This window comes from Schistocerca americana, chromosome 7 (genome assembly GCF_021461395.2).
Source record: "Schistocerca americana isolate TAMUIC-IGC-003095 chromosome 7, iqSchAmer2.1, whole genome shotgun sequence".
Taxonomy (NCBI): Eukaryota; Metazoa; Arthropoda; class Insecta; order Orthoptera; family Acrididae; genus Schistocerca; species Schistocerca americana.
The window spans coordinates 502951423-502967450 of NC_060125.1; the positions used below are offsets into that span (position 1 = coordinate 502951423).

General features: G+C 41.9%; 1 protein-coding gene across 1 annotated transcript in view; it reads right to left on the bottom strand.

Moving 5' to 3' along the window:
• Nucleotides 1-16028, bottom strand: part of LOC124622386 (CD82 antigen-like) — a 114243-nt gene that overhangs the window by 19852 nt on the left and 78363 nt on the right. The window contains exon 4 of the mRNA XM_047148075.1: nucleotides 6462-6674. Within this exon, the coding sequence (XP_047004031.1) occupies nucleotides 6462-6674 (213 nt within the window). The remainder of the gene's footprint in view (nucleotides 1-6461; nucleotides 6675-16028) is intronic.

Sequence of the window (16028 nt, forward strand, 5' to 3'; positions counted from 1 at the left end):
TTTTATAGTAACAATGAAGAAAATAGCTAAAATAGTACCTATGTGATATTTAAAACTTTTGTGTACAAAATGTTCATGTAATATCATACTATTTGACTTGATTGGCCCTATATTAACAGTAAACTACTTGTACAACATGTATTCTGCAGGACCAAATAAAAATCAAAGTTTTTTTCATAAGCTTTTGACATGCCTTTTCTCCATATGCTTCTTTAACAAAACATTGTTTCAGGGTGCTATCACAACTGCAACTGCATTAACATGTTAGTTAGGCAAAAATTTGTAAACTCCATGTCCATTTTGGTAAAAGAAGTTAATTTCTAAAATGACAGAAAGAGAAGTGAAAGTGTTACTCAAAACTTGCCACTGATAATGGGTCTCTGAAGAAAAAAAAGAGTAACATGTCAGGCAAGAATAAATTATTCTTTCTGTTGCAGTTTTGGTGGAATCCCTCAGCAAGACATGGAATCCTGAATCAGCAAGCAAGCAATGGAGATTGAGACAGGTCAATAACTTGTCAGTATAAAAATAAACTAGTAATTTCTTCACATACGCTGTAGGAAACCCACACCAATTCTCACTTCACCAGCTATTGATAACTATTAAAAATTATATTATTACATTAAAAAATTTCTGTAATTACTAGTATATCTTAGCAGATAAGATGGTTTCACTTGTCCAGCAAATTTCAAAATTCTCTCATCTCTGCTGGCTATTAAACTTGTTTTGATATATTTCACCATTTATAAAATACAATAGATGTTAAGAATAGTTCACTCTCACTGTATTGTCTGAGGTTTCACACAGAAGTTTTGCATTCTTGAGTCTGGAGGTAGGTGCAATTAATTGTTTCAGAAAAATGGTTCAAATGGCTCTGAGCACTATGGGACTTAACTTCTGAGGTCATCAGGCCCCTAGAACTTAGAACTACTTAAACAGAGCTAACCTAAGGACATCACACACATCCATGCCCGAGGCAGGTTTCAAACCTGTGACCGTAGTGATCGTGCGGTTCCAGGCTGTAGCACCTAGAACCGCTCGGCCGCTCTGGCCGGCTGAATTGTTTCAGTGTCTTATCTAAACTGCATATGTAGCAAATGCATGACCTAACATGCACCAAGCATAAAACATAATGACTCCAATTTATTATTGCAAACAATTCAAATTTTGTGCAGTGGGTTACTCAATTTTGGAAAATCACAATAACTAAGAACATTACAAAAAGACAGGCAGTTCATCATGAAAGTGACAAAAGAGGTCATAAGCTTTTTATTTATTTATTTATATATAAAAAAACAAAGATGAGGTGACTTACCGAACAAAAGCGCTGGCAGGTCGATAGACACACAAACAAACACAAACATACACACAAAATTCAAGCTTTCGCAACAAACTGTTGCCTCATCAGGAAAGAGGGAAGGAGAGGGGAAGATGAAAGGAAGTGGGTTTTAAGGGAGAGGGTAAGGAGTCATTCCAATCCCGGGAGCGGAAAGACTTACCGTAGGGGGAAAAAAGGACAGGTATACACTCGCACACACGCACATATCCATCCACACATACAGACACAAGCAGACATATTTAAAGACAAAGAGTTTGGGCAGAGATGTCAGTCGAGGCAGAAGTGTAGAGGCAAAGAAGTTGTTGAAAGACAGGTGAGGTATGAGTGGCGGCAACTTGAAATTAGCGGAGATTGAGGCCTGGCGGATGACGAGAAGAGAGGATATACTGAAGGGCAAGTTCCCATCTCCGGAGTTCGGATAGGTTGGTGTTGGTGGGAAGTATCCAGATAACCCGGACGGTGTAACACTGTGCCAAGATGTGCTGGCTGTGCACCAAGGCACGTTTAGCCACAGGGTGATCCTCATTACCAACAAACACTGTCTGCCTGTGTCCATTCATGCGAATGGACAGTTTGTTGCTGGTCATTCCCACATAGAATGCATCACAGTGTAGGCAGGTCGGTTGGTAAATCACGTGGGTGCTTTCACACGTGGCTCTGCCTCTGATCGTGTACACCTTCCGGGTTACAGGACTGGAGTAGGTGGTGGTGGGAGGGTGCATGGGACAGGTTTTGCATCGGGGGCGGTTACAAGGATAGGAGCCAGAGGGTAGGGAAGGTGGTTTGGGGATTTCATAGGGATGAACTAACAGGTTACAAAGGTTAGGTGGACGGCGGAAAGACACTCTTGGCGGAGTGGGGAGGATTTCATGAAGGATGGATCTCATTTCAGGGCAGGATTTGAGGAAGTCGTATCCCTGCTGGAGAGCCACATTCAGAGTCTGGTCCAGTCCCGGAAAGTATCCTGTCACAAGTGGGGCACTTTTGTGGTTCTTCTGTGGGGGATTCTGGGTTTGAGGGGACGAGGAAGTGGCTCTGGTTATTTGCTTCTGTACCAGGTCGGGAGGGTAGTTGCGGGATGCGAAAGCTGTTTTCAGGTTGTTGGTGTAATGCTTCAGGGATTCCGGACTGGAGCAGATTCGTTTGCCACGAAGACCTAGGCTGTAGGGAAGGGACCGTTTGATGTGGAATGGGTGGCAGCTGTCATAATGGAGGTACTGTTGCTTGTTGGTGGGTTTGATGTGGACGGACGTGTGAAGTTGGCCATTGGACAGGTGGAGGTCAACGTCAAGGAAAGTGGCATGGGATTTGGAGTAGGACCAGGTGAAACTGATGGAACCAAAGGAGTTGAGGTTGGAGAGGAAATTCTGGAGTTCTTCTTCACTGTGAGTCCAGATCATGAAGATGTCATCAATAAATCTGTACCAAACTCTGGGTTGGCAGACTTGGGTAACCAAGAAGGCTTCCTCTAAGCGACCCATGAATAGGTTGGCGTACGAGGGGGCCATCCTGGTGCCCATGGCTGTTCCCTTTAATTGTTGGTATGTCTGGCCCTCAAAAGTGAAGAAGTTGTGGGTCAGGATGAAGCTGGCTAAGGTGATGAGGAAAGAGGTTTTAGGTAGGGTGGCAGGTGATCGGCGTGAAAGGAAATGCTCCATCGCAGCGAGGCCCTGGACGTGCGGAATATTTGTGTATAAGGACGTGGCATCAATGGTTACAAGGATGGTTTCCGGGGGTAACAGATTGGGTAAGGATTCCAGGCGTTCAAGGAAGTGGTTGGTGTCCTTGATGAAGGATGGGAGACTGCATGTAATGGGTTGAAGGTGTTGATCTACGTAGGCAGAGATACGTTCTGTGGGGGCTTGGTAACCAGCTACAATGGGGCAGCCGGGATGATTGGGTTTGTGGATTTTAGGAAGAAGGTAGAAGGTAGGGGTGCGGGGTGTCGGTGGGGTCAGGAGGTTGATGGAGTCAGGTGAAAGGTTTTGCAGGGGGCCTAAGGTTCTGAGGATTCCTTGAAGCTCCGCCTGGACATCGGGAATGGGGTTACCTTGACAAACTTTGTATGTGGTGTTGTCTGAAAGCTGACGCAGTCCCTCAGCCACATACTCCCGACGATCAAGTACCACGGTCGTGGAACCCTTGTCCGCTGGAAGAATGACGATGGATCGGTCAGCCTTCAGATCACGGATAGCCTGGGCTTCAGCAGTGGACTTACCCTAAGGTAAGTCTTTCCGCTCCCGGGATTGGAATGACTCCTTACCCTCTCCCTTAAAACCCACTTCCTTTCGTCTTCCCCTCTCCTTCCCTCTTTCCTGATGAGGCAACAGTTTGTTGCGAAAGCTTGAATTTTGTGTGTATGTTTGTGTTTGTTTGTGTGTCTATCGACCTGCCAGCGCTTTTGTTCGGTAAGTCACCTCATCTTTGTTTTTTTATATATAATTTTTCCCACGTGGAATGTTTCCTTCCATTATATTTATTTATTTATTTATTCTTTTTTTTTTCTTTCATTTACCAAATATTTTCCTCAAAATCATATGAGAAAGAATGGAAAGCAGTCAACTTATGCATGACATTCTAATCATACTGCCACTGCTGCACCTTAACTGTAGTGTTCGAATCACTTTCTTCAGTTATTCATTTTTATTTTATATTTATATTATGTTAGCTATAATTACATCTCCATTATCCAGTATCAGGCTGGGTTGCTTCTCCGTTTTCCTGTTTTTCCGCAATTCTTCTTCTGCACCTGTTTTTTCCAGTCCAGTCAATCCGTTTTCTCTGGATCTACCTCTTGCCCTCAGATTTGCCTTCCCTGATTTGTTTTTGTATTCTTCTACCTTCTATTTTCTTTATATGTCCAAACTGCTTTAACCTACTCCTCTCAATTCCATCACTGAATTTTTCTACTCCAATTTCTTTCTCAGAAACTTCATTTCTCACTCTGTCTCTTCATTTTTCCTAACATACCTCTTGGGAATTGCATTTCATTGACTTGACTTCTACTCTCATCTCTTCTTCTCATTGTCAAGGCCTCCAATACATATGTCAATATAGGCATAACATACATCTTGTACAGCAGTTCCTTACACTTCACTGGCATCTCCCTTCCACAGACTAAAATCCTTACACAATGATAAAGTGTGTTATTGTACCCACTACCACTTTTCCACCTCCATCCTTGCATTTTGGATTACCTCACTTCTCAGATATCGAAAGTTGTTAGTCATTTCAATTTGCTGTCCACTGACATTAATTAGTATTTTCCCTTCTCTGTCACTTCTGTTTACCATCATGGTCTTGCTTTTCTTCACACTGAATTTCATGCTGTATTTCTCAGTTTTTTTTTTTTTTTTTTTTTTTTTTGTTTAGTTGTTTGTCTAGTTGTTCTGGTACATCCATACTGTTGGTTCTCCACAACATATCCTCAGGAAATAGCAATAGCTTTAACTCCTTTCCTCTATGGTCTTCTTTTGTCTTTTACACAGGTTCATCCTTCAGAACCGTAAATAATAGTGCTGACACTATATTTCCTAGCCTGTTCGCCCCCGGTAGCTGAGTGGTCAGCGCGACAGAATGTCAGTCCTAAAGGCCCGGATTCAATTCCCGGCTGGGTCAGGGATTTTCTCCGCTCAGGGACTGGGTGTTGTGTTGTCCTAATCATCATCATTTCATCCCCATTGACGCGCAAGTCGCCGAAGTGGCGTCAAATCGAAAGACTTGCACCAGGCGAATGGTCTACCCGACAGGAAGCCCTAGCCACACGACATCTCATTTCATTTCCTAGCCTCAACCCCATAACATTCCTACACCAATGAGGTATTCCAACTTGGGTCTGGACACAGCTGAAGCTTTTCTCATGCACTTGTTTGTTCCCCAACTTCCTTTCTCTTCAAGGTTTCTCACACCTTTTCTCTGGGGACACCATTATATGTCATAATTAAGTCCAGATCTTTTCTATACTTCCGATGCTTTTCCATGACCTGTTTCATACTAAAGATTTGGTCCACTGTTGATCTACCATGCCAAAAGCCATACTACTCCTCTACTACCTGATCCACTTTTCCCCTCAATCTTCTGTTCAGTATCCTCTCCATTATTTTTGCTACTTTTGATATGATTGTGATCCCTCAATAGCTATTTACTTTTCTGTCTTTTTCCTTGGACACTGAAATTATTATCCCCTTTGCCCCTTCTTCAGGAATACGTTTCTGAGTCCATATGCATCTTAACCACCTATATAATCACTGTAACCCAGTAGGTCCGGCTGCCCTCACCATCTCCACACTTATTTTGTCTATCCTAGCTGTCTTTCCTGTTTTCATTCTTGTAACTGCTAGTTCCACTCCCAACATAATAATATGTTTCTCTTCTTCCATATCCAAGTCTAACAAATTTACTAGTATTCGCTTTTTCATTGTTTTTTTCCACAGATTTGGTTGTTTGTCAAAGTACTTTTCCATCTTTTCCCTATCTTCTCTAGATGCTTTATTATTTATCCACTTCACCATTTCACCAGCATTGTGAAAGTGCTTTCCTTTCCCTTATTTTTCCTAATTCCATACAGCATCCTTTTATTGTTTTTCTCATCAAGTGCAGTTGGTGTACAAGCCCGGCCTTAACACCCAGAAACAGTGGTCATGTGTGCGTGAGTTGCATTTGTGTGATTGTGTGTATGTTTTCTACTTTAGAAGAGGGCCTTTTGGCCAAATGTTCAAATAATGTATATCTTTTTGTTGTGCCTGCCTGCAATTCAGCATCTATGGTGGGAAGCAATATATCCTTTTCATAACATTGTCATTATTCCACTCAATATCACAGTATTCATTTTTACACCAATTTGATCTTTTAAATATTGTGTGGAAAGTTCTGGATCTTAGCATAGTGTAAATAGGTTAGAAAACACACACACACACACACACACACACACACACACACACACCACACACCTGTACAGCTACTATGTTGTGCCAGCTGAATACACAATGCCAAAATAGTCTACTTTATTTTAGTAAGAAGAAAATATACTGACACAAACTGCATTAAAATATATGTATGCTCCTAAAACTTAGTGGTATTGACACTTTTCAGTGCACTTAAAAATTGATAGTATTTGTCTTACCTCAGTATGTCGTGCTTTATTGTTGATGGTCTCATCTACTGACTGGCAGAGCGAGTTGTTCTGTGGTATAGGATCAAGAAATGCCCCAGGATCATCTTTGTTTTTCAGTATACAACAAGACAGGGGAACTATAAGCTCATTCTGACCAATATCTCTCAGTTTCCACCATGACATTTCATAATCTGATGGTTGTGTCATTCCACAGCATTTGAGCTAAAGAGGTAACAATTGCAAATTATTGTGAATGTAAGGAAAAAAATGCAAATAGTCCTTAATAGTAATAACAATGTAGCTGTTTCAAAGGAAAAATCATTTTCAACAAAAAAGAAACAAAATAATTAGCATGGAGAATACTTTTGCATTATCCCTGATACACAGTTACTACAGAATTAAATCACATATTGTTATTACTGTTACTATTGTTACTAATATTTTACATCATTAGCATATGTCTGTAAGCTACACAGCCATGATGAGATGCCATATGGGTACAGAAACTCTCTGAATAACTGCATGTAAAAAAAAAAACAATGGCTATCCTGAATTAACAACACACTTTATCTAAGTTGAAAAAAGGACAGAAGACTGTAGCATTTGTAAGCTGTTGGTGTGTTGCTACAGTAAAATTCTAACATTAGTCGTATACAAGTAACCAACAACGAAATGTTGAAACAATTTATCCCATTGATAATTGGGGGAAGATGGGATTAGATTGCAATGCTACATGAATGTTAACCAATTATGTCCTATAGTTCACTGAACTAGGTTCCCATTTTAAATTTGTCAAAATTATAGTTCAAGAAACTATGCTACATATGAGGCTCTGAAAGAAATGGAAAGTCAATGCAAATATCCCAACAAAGATACAAAAACTGAAAATGTTTCTCTTTCGCAAATGGACTAACTGATTGCTGTGTTGTTTATTACACTGAAAGCTCTTGCTTTCTGTCATATTGGCTGGGATAAGTTAGTCTGTCAAATGTAAAGACCAGGGAACAAATACATTTACCAGCAATAGATCAAGGGAAACCACTGATGACAGCAATACAGACCTATCAATTTCATGTACTTATTCTCTGGAAATGGTCATTCATATAGAAAGCTTTCTATGGATCCAGTGATGAAAAATAATTACAGACTATAAACTCCTGCACAGATCAACATCCTTCTCCTAAAGAATTTCAGATCTGTCAGTAAGATAATTGTAAATCTCACACACTAACATTTAGCCAGGAGTGCTTGTAAGAGTCTAATCAAGATCGAAGTAATTTCCACACTTTAACATGAATGGTAATTGAGCCATGCCAGCTCGGTTTGCTGGCCTGACTACCTCTGGCACCGATATCAATAGTCGATCATCACCTCCCTTGTGACTTATCTATGGTTTTCCTGGTTGAGGTGGAGGCACATGGTGGAAGGAGACTGGAGAAGCAGTGCCTGGTGGCAGGTTTTGGGTGGGTCGATTTGTATTTGACAATGCATGTGCCCAGCTGGATCGCCGAGCGACTTGTTGAATGTTGGGCAGCCACTAAAGAAGATGATGAAGGTCGTGCTCTGGAGCTCTGGTAATAGGGGCCTCCTTCTGTTATTTGAAGAGGAGTTAAAAGGATAATTCATGGTGTAGAGGCTGCACCATAACATACTGCCTATGGACATTATTGTTTAAAGGAAAATTGGCGCAATATTATTGTGTCGTGTTCAGTGAATAATATGTATTTGTTTGTTCCACAGTGTGCCTTGGCTTAAGAGTGGCCAATTGTTGTTAGTGCATCTTCTTTGAAGCCACCTGTTTCTGTTAATTGGTAAACAGCTTGTGTGCACCCAATTGGGGTACGATGTTATGAATTGAAGTGGTAACACCAAAGAGTGGCACTGTACCCGGTGGCAATATCATGGTACTGTATCAGGTACAGCGTATGAATTTGAAATCTAATTGGAATTTAGTAAAGTGTATTCACTCTAACCTACGTTGATGGGTTTTAGTCATAATTGAATTATGTAGGGATACTACTGAGTGTAATTTTCTACCTTGCTTAAGGGTTTAACTGCAACTGCTCTGTTTGTACCTGCACCTTGTCAGTTATATGTACTCGCTTATCATCTTACCTAGACAGAGGCGCATGTATTTATTGTATACGACCAAATCCATTCTAATTATCTTTGTCAATCTTAGTGAGTTTCCCCTGATCTTATTAAAAGTCTTGTAAAGGCATATGTGTGTGTGTGTGTGTGTGTGTGTGTGTATGTGTGTGTATGTGTGTGTGTGGATACGAGTTGTATTTATCTCATTAAAGCGAGTCTCATCATTTGTGAGTGTATATTCTGTTACAGTTTGCTGCCTCACATGTGATTCATGTTCACAGTTGACTGCAAAACACACAAGTCTACCTGGGTGATTGTAGCCATGACTTCTGGGTCACTACCTTGGTGTCATCCTGCCCAAAGCCCGAGGTCTAAGTTATTGCTGTGGGAGTGCTTTGCCACGTCGTCTGCCATACCTAGCAAAATGTGAGCAGTTGCCTTGTTCCTTGGAGCTATACCTAGGTTGAGTGACTGCTGCCAGGGTTTTAGGCTGTGGAGTTTGGTGGAGTTAGCTCATGAACTTTTGTAAATTAAGATTCAAATTTCATTCTTACTGTTATAAATTCAGATGCTTTGTGTTAATTGAAAATTGTTTTATTTTGCTTATATTGGTAAATTTCAGTAGTTTGTCACTTTACAGGTCGCTATAATTCAGATGGTTTTTCAGTTTGTTATTAATCTGGAATTTAACTGATCAGTATGTTTTTCTTAAACAAATGTTAATTTGATGCAAACGACAAACTATCTGATGGGTCTCCCTTCCACGTGTTGATGTTTGATCCTTTCCTACCCTGAACCTGTTGCCTGGGTTTCAATTGGTAACTGAATGATCTGCTAGCTTAAAGGAGGTTGGGGGGGGGGGGGGGGGGGGATTTTTCGTATTTTCACTCCTGGCTCGATTGTCATTTTCACCTTACGTAGTTCAGAATACGGTACTCGTACCAGTGCACTTAACTTTTATTTGTTTTCAGGGGGTTCTCCTCCGCTATGAGCTCCAGAGCATGTCCTGGGATTTCCCACCGTAAATGCGAACATCTTCTCTCTGAACTGTGAATTTGTGGACTTCCTGTAGATGGAAGCATACCCAAGTTAGCGACCCAGCCGCATGCAGCGGTTGGTTGCCCCCTTTTACCCTCCGCAGACACCTTTGGTGAGTTAGGTGACCTTCTCTCCAATATTTCCGCTGCATTGGAGGGAATGTGCTGTAATATTTCATTTCTTGAGGCGAGTCAGCCCACCTCAAAACAAATACGTCAGCTGCAGGCACATTTAGCTCACCTGGGGAACCATCTAGCCAATCTTGGATTTATAGATCTTAAAGATTCCAATAGACAGCTCCAGCAGCAGTTAGCTGATAGACTCAGTGAGCTACAATTCTGGGTAGTGTCCTCGAGCTTAGAGGGGGGCAGTTCAGGTCTTGAGCAGGAACTTTCACTGAATGGTCAGCCAGTCACTGGTAGAGAAACTGAAGCTCAAGGAATCAGTAGTTTCTTGGGTCGTTTTGGTAAACTACCAAACACTATCTTGGGTTTTCTTAGTGAGATTTCAGAATTGGCAGTCAAGAGCTTACTTCACGTCCAGCAAGTCCTTTGGTTGTTGGTACATTTTCAGGCTCACGCTGATGCATTATGCATGCCTCACTCTGTGATTTTGTCCTTGTTATATCTGTTAATAAGGAGTTTTTTGAGTATTGTAGTCTCTGAAGTCTTGCAGCAACAGGGAACCTTACAGCAATTAAGGATGCAGATTCTAAATAGTAAATTACCTGTATACAAGCACATTGAGCTGGAACATGAGTTTTATTGGAGGGTGCAAGGGACTCAGAAATGTTAAGTCAGTACTTTGAATGTATGCATATGGCAGTGTCAGCTCCTCAGGATCACTCTTGCTTGAACTTTTCCCACTGGCCTATTACTTTTGATCAGTTTTGAGACCTGATTAACTCTATAGAGGCAGTTTCGTTTTTAGATGAACAATGTGAGAGGGAGGGTGGAATGCGGATGTTGCCCTTTAGTAATGAACCCCAAGTGCACAAGCAGTAAATCAGGTTTCTGATTACACATGGTGTTATCGTTGTGGAGCGCCAGATCATTTAGTGCGTGAGCATCCTGTTAAGAGACATCCTAAATCTACCAGATGGTGCCATAAAAGGTGGAGTTGCAAGTGCCCAGGTGCCTGGCCTTGGGAGTATTTGGGTTTCCACCATTTGTGTAAATTCTCTTCCCCGTGTCCTGTCACTCAGAGATGTCGTGTAGCCGATGGGGGGGGGGGGGGGGGGGGGGGGGAGTTACCTCCAGTGGGTAAGGTGCGGGACAGCTGGCAGCTTGTCTGTTGGGAATTTTTCTTGGCTGGTTGATCTGGTTTTGGTAAAGAATCTTAAATTACGTTTACTATTGGGTTTTGATTTCATACAGCTCTCTGGTCTGGTCTCTGACTGTGAGTGGTGCTATTTTCTTTAAATTTTCACCAGCTCAAAAGATTTCCCTTTGTTCTTGCCATCGCCCTTCGTGGGTTAATTTAGTCAGTAGCGACGGCACTGTGTTTGAGTTGAGTCACCTACCGCTTGATCAGGCAAGGTAGGTAGTTGAGCTGTTGGGACAATATTCTGACATGTTGTCCAATAAATTGGGTGTTACCAATATGGTCGAATACCGTATTTACTCGAATCTAAGCTGCACTCGAATCTAAGCCGCACCTGAAAAATGAGACTCGAAATCAAGGAAAAAAAAAATTCCCGAATCTGAGCCGCACCTGAAATTTGAGACTCAAAATTCAAGGGGAGAGAAAAGTTTTAGGCCGCACCCCCAAATCGAAACAAAGTTGGTCCATTGTAATATGAGACACAATTTCGGTCAAATGAATGACGATACAGCTACAGTAGTTTGGTTCGAGACATAAGCTTAGCAGTGAAGCTTTACCAGGTAGCCATTGCTGTGTGTCAGGAGCTCCATCCGTATTTATACGGGTACCCTTCCTTTTTCACGTGCTTCATCTGGTTTGAATTGATTGCTTATTTTTCTTTGATCTGATAGGTGCCGTCCTCTTTGTTATAGGTGTTTACGTCACTCTAAGCTGAAGATGCATTGCTGTACTGTGTCATGCATTGTTTGTCACATTCTGATAATGAGTGTTTATGGCCTGTCACCGCTCGCAGCATGGCTTGCTTTTGTGTGTGCTACCGCCGTTTACCAAAAGAAAAAAAAAAAGAGAGAGAGAAAAAGAGAGAGAGAGAGAGAGAGAGAGAGAGGAATCGTCTCATTAGTGAAACAATGGCAAGAGACTGCTATTTGTTGTTACTTACACTGCTGCTTTCTTTGATAATGATCAACAAGAACCAAATAATAGACTGCGTATGATAGAAGATGTTCTGAAGAAGAGTTTAGCGAAAATTTTTCTCTGTTTGAAAATCTTTGCAGACGCCTCTTTAGTACATTACATTCTGCACAGAAATGAGAGTCATCTTAGATTTAAAAACCTAGTCAGTTGCCGTACTTCATTTCTGACTGTATCACTATTCAGCATAAGAATAATACGAATATAAACATGACATGATGTGTATATTCTTCCGAGATTGCTGTTGTCTCACTCTAGCTTCGTAGTTTATTAGGCAGACAGAATTTAAATGAGATAGCAGCAAACACGAAAGAATACGTGGTAAAATGTTTATATTCATATTATTCTTATGGTGAAGAGAATACTGCATGTGATTCACAATTCATAAAAGTTCCTATTAGCAACCATCTCTTCTCACAGGTAGGAAAAAAAAATTCAGAACGTAGAGTTGGCTATACTGACAAACATACCTCACAGTCTTGCCAGTCAGACTTTCGTAGTACATTGAAACGCTGCAACATTCGAAGATGAACAATACGGAATTTGTATTTACTTTGATGGATAATGTATGAAAATGCAGTGGTCGAAACTCGGGACGGAGGAAAAAAAGCTCGTCTTCCACCTTTTTTTTAAATTTATTTACTGACACAGTGGTTTTGGCACCAGAATTTATCTTTGTGCCTGCAAAGAATGCCTGTGTAGTGCTACATATATTCGATGGCAGAAGTTAGTTGTGGTAGCACCTACCAACATTGTTCAGAACTTCCGCTTACTTTGCACTCGATTCTAAGCTGCAGGTGGTTTTTTGGATTATAAAATCCAGAAAAAAAGTGAGGCTTAGATTCGAGTAAATACGGTACACAATCCACTTAGTCAACAATGTACTGGTCTGTCAGTCTCCTTACAGACTGTTGCCTCCTAAGATGAGGATCTTGACGGAAAAGGATGAAGGCATGTTACAGGATGGGGTGATCACGCTGTCTACTTCCCCTACACTTCTTCCATATTTCTCTTTTTGCCAAGGATAAGGGGCAGGATTTTTGAACCATCATTGGCTATCAGCTTCTCAATAAGAAAGGTATTATGGAATCAATCCCATTACCTGATCTTCATAACTGCTTCATTTGGTTTTTGTGTGCAACGTATTTTACAATTCTGAATCTCAGTCAGGGCTACTATCAGATTCCCTAGGCAGAACAATCCAAGCCCATGACAGCCTTTTGCACCACCTGGAATCTCTTTGAGTATAACCGAGATCCCCCTTGGGTTAGCTACTGGCACTGCTGTTTTATCTCATTTACTAGAAGTGGTTTTGGGAGATTTGAAGTTTTTGTGTTTGTGTATAATTATTTGGATGACATTGTAGTTTATAGTTGTTCATTTACTGAACACCTCTCCCACCTTTTATCTAAATTTTGGGTGGCAGATTTGATGGTTAAGTCTTCCAAAGGAGCCTTGTGCACACCACAAATATCAATCTTGGGACACTTGGTTTCTCTTGATGGAATAAGGATTGATCAGGAGAGAAATAAATATTAAAAACCCAAGAATAAGAGGGAAATCACTAGGTTTGTCAAAATAGTAAATTATTTCTGGAAGTATTTCCCCCAACTTCGCACAGCTGGCCACCCCTCCACCCCCCCCCCCCCCACCCCCTCCCTTTAATGCTTTGCGTAAGATGCGGGTTGAATTTACGTGTGGAGAGAGTCAGTAAGGGGCATTTGAAGCAGTTAAGACTACGATTACCAGCCCTCTCATTTTGGCTGTTCCAAATTTTGCAAAAACCTTTGTTCTACAAACTGATGCTTCCCATGCCGGGATTGCCAAGGTCCTGCTTCAAGAATGTAACAGGGAAAGATGTCCATTATCTTATGCCCCGAGGAAGCTGTCAGGTCTGGAACTCAACTACTCTGTCTATGAATGTGAGACATTAGCGGTGTTGCTTGCCCTGGAAAAGTTCAGCTTTTACCTGGAATGTAAGCAATTTGTTTTGGAAATGGATAATCAAGCCCTTAGCTGGGTTTTGGCCAGGCCACACAAGACTGGTAGAATTGTGCACTGGGCTGTTCAGATATCGGCTATCTGCTTCCAAGTAAAATACATTCGGGGATTCAACCAGGTAGCTGATGCCCTTAGCCACACATTTATTTGAGAAGATAGTGAATTAGGAGCCCAACACCAGGAACTCCAGAACGTCGTAAATACTGTTTTGGCAGAGGCACCCCAGCTATTCTTCAATTTGAAGGATAAGCAGGATGCCGATCCAATATGGGGTCCTATCAGAAGGAAGTTGGTAGTGGGGGAGTCTCTGCCCAAGTACTTCCTGAGGGAGGGCATTTTTGCAAGGAAGTAGGAGAACTCCCAGAATCCAAGATATGCCTACTGGCTGAATTAGTTCCCTCACTATTTTGCTACTTCCACGACTCTCACCTTGGACTATATAAAACCCTCACCAAGGTGCAGGCTAACTTTATCTGGCCATTCTTGTATTGAGACATACGATGCTTGGTCAAGCAATGTGAGATGCGCAGGAGGGGCAAACCAAATTCTGGTTCACCTCGTGGTTTTTTGCAATCCGAACAGGAGCAGCATCCTCTGGACAAAATTTTCATAGATTTTATAGGCCCTCTGCCTCAGACTACGAGAGGCAATAGGTACACACTTGTCATTGTGGATGACTTTTCCCAGTTCATTTGGCTCTTCCCTACCTGCAGAGTTACTGCATCCATTACAATCTAGCAATTGGTTAACGTTAGATCTTGGCTCAGTCCTCTGAGAGTCTTGGTGAGTGACAATGCCCCAGCTTTCACTTCTAAGCAATTTAAAGGTTTTTGCTTTAATCAGGCAATCTAGCATGTCACCACTACCCCATGTTATCCACAGGCATCCTTCGTTGAAAGGGTAAACAGAAATCTCAAGGCAGCCTTGAGCATTTACCATGCTAGGGCTCCTAATAAGTGGGACACTACCCTCCCCTGGCTTAAACTAGCATTTAATTCTGCCAAGCATGAGGCCACGGGAGCAGTCCCTGCCACCTTTATGTTCTCCAACCCCCTTAACTTGCCCCTTTCTAATTTATGGAATACCAACAATCTGTTGCCAACCTTGATTACACCTGGTGTACTTAGGAAGAACTGGGAGCATGCCAAGAGGAACATCGGATTGGCTCACCAGTGGCAAGCCTGTCAATGTAATCAGAGTAGAAGACTTTCCAGGGCAGGGTTGGCAATAAAGATTTCATTAAGAATTTTGTAGGCCGGGCGGGGAAGGATGAGAGTCTCCCGCATTTTGGGGCCCGTGTGTCATGGTTAAACTCTTCAACCTGGTCAATCTTAGGGCATGGAGTTGACTACTGGTAAGACCTTCAGGGTCCATTTGAGTCAGGTGAAACTTGTGAATTAAGTACTGCCCTAGAACCTCCCTCAGAGAAAACAGAAAAAAGGGGTGGGGGGACGTCTTTAGGTTTAGGAGGTGGAGGTTGAGCCATGGCGGCTCGGTTTGCTGGCCTAACTACCTTTGGCACCGGTATTGATAGTCACCTCCCTTGTGACTTATCTTTGGTTTTCCTGGTTGAGGTGGGGGCTCACTATAGCAACGGTGTGTTGTGAATGGTATGTGACAGAAGGAGGAGGGCTGGAGCAGCAGTGCCTGGCAGCGGGGTTTAGTTGGGCCAATTTGGGTTTGACAAAGCATGTACCCAGCCGGATCGCCAAGAAACTTCTCGGGCAGCCACTAAAGAAGGTGACAAAGGTCATGTTGATGTTTGATCCTTTCCTACCCTGAACCTGTTGCCTGGGTTTCAATAATGAGTGGAATCACTTTGCTTTTCATGTTCCCACTGCACACAGATTGTCAGACTATGTGTCAGATTAACTTTTACACTTATCAAATTCCTGCTTTGTTTCTGACATTTATTACTGTTTACTCCCAATCCCAGGGCACCAATACAAATGGGTACTGAAGTGCTCTTTGTACTTTAGTGCATATGGAAACATACAAGATAGTGGTTCTGAAAATATACAAGCCTCTAACAAGAAATGTTTTAAATTTCATTAATCATTCAGAGAGAATATTAATAAGACCCAACAGAAATAAAGGGGGAAATCACTGTTTGTGGAGACTTCAGTAATCATTTCAGTTACTGATGTCAAG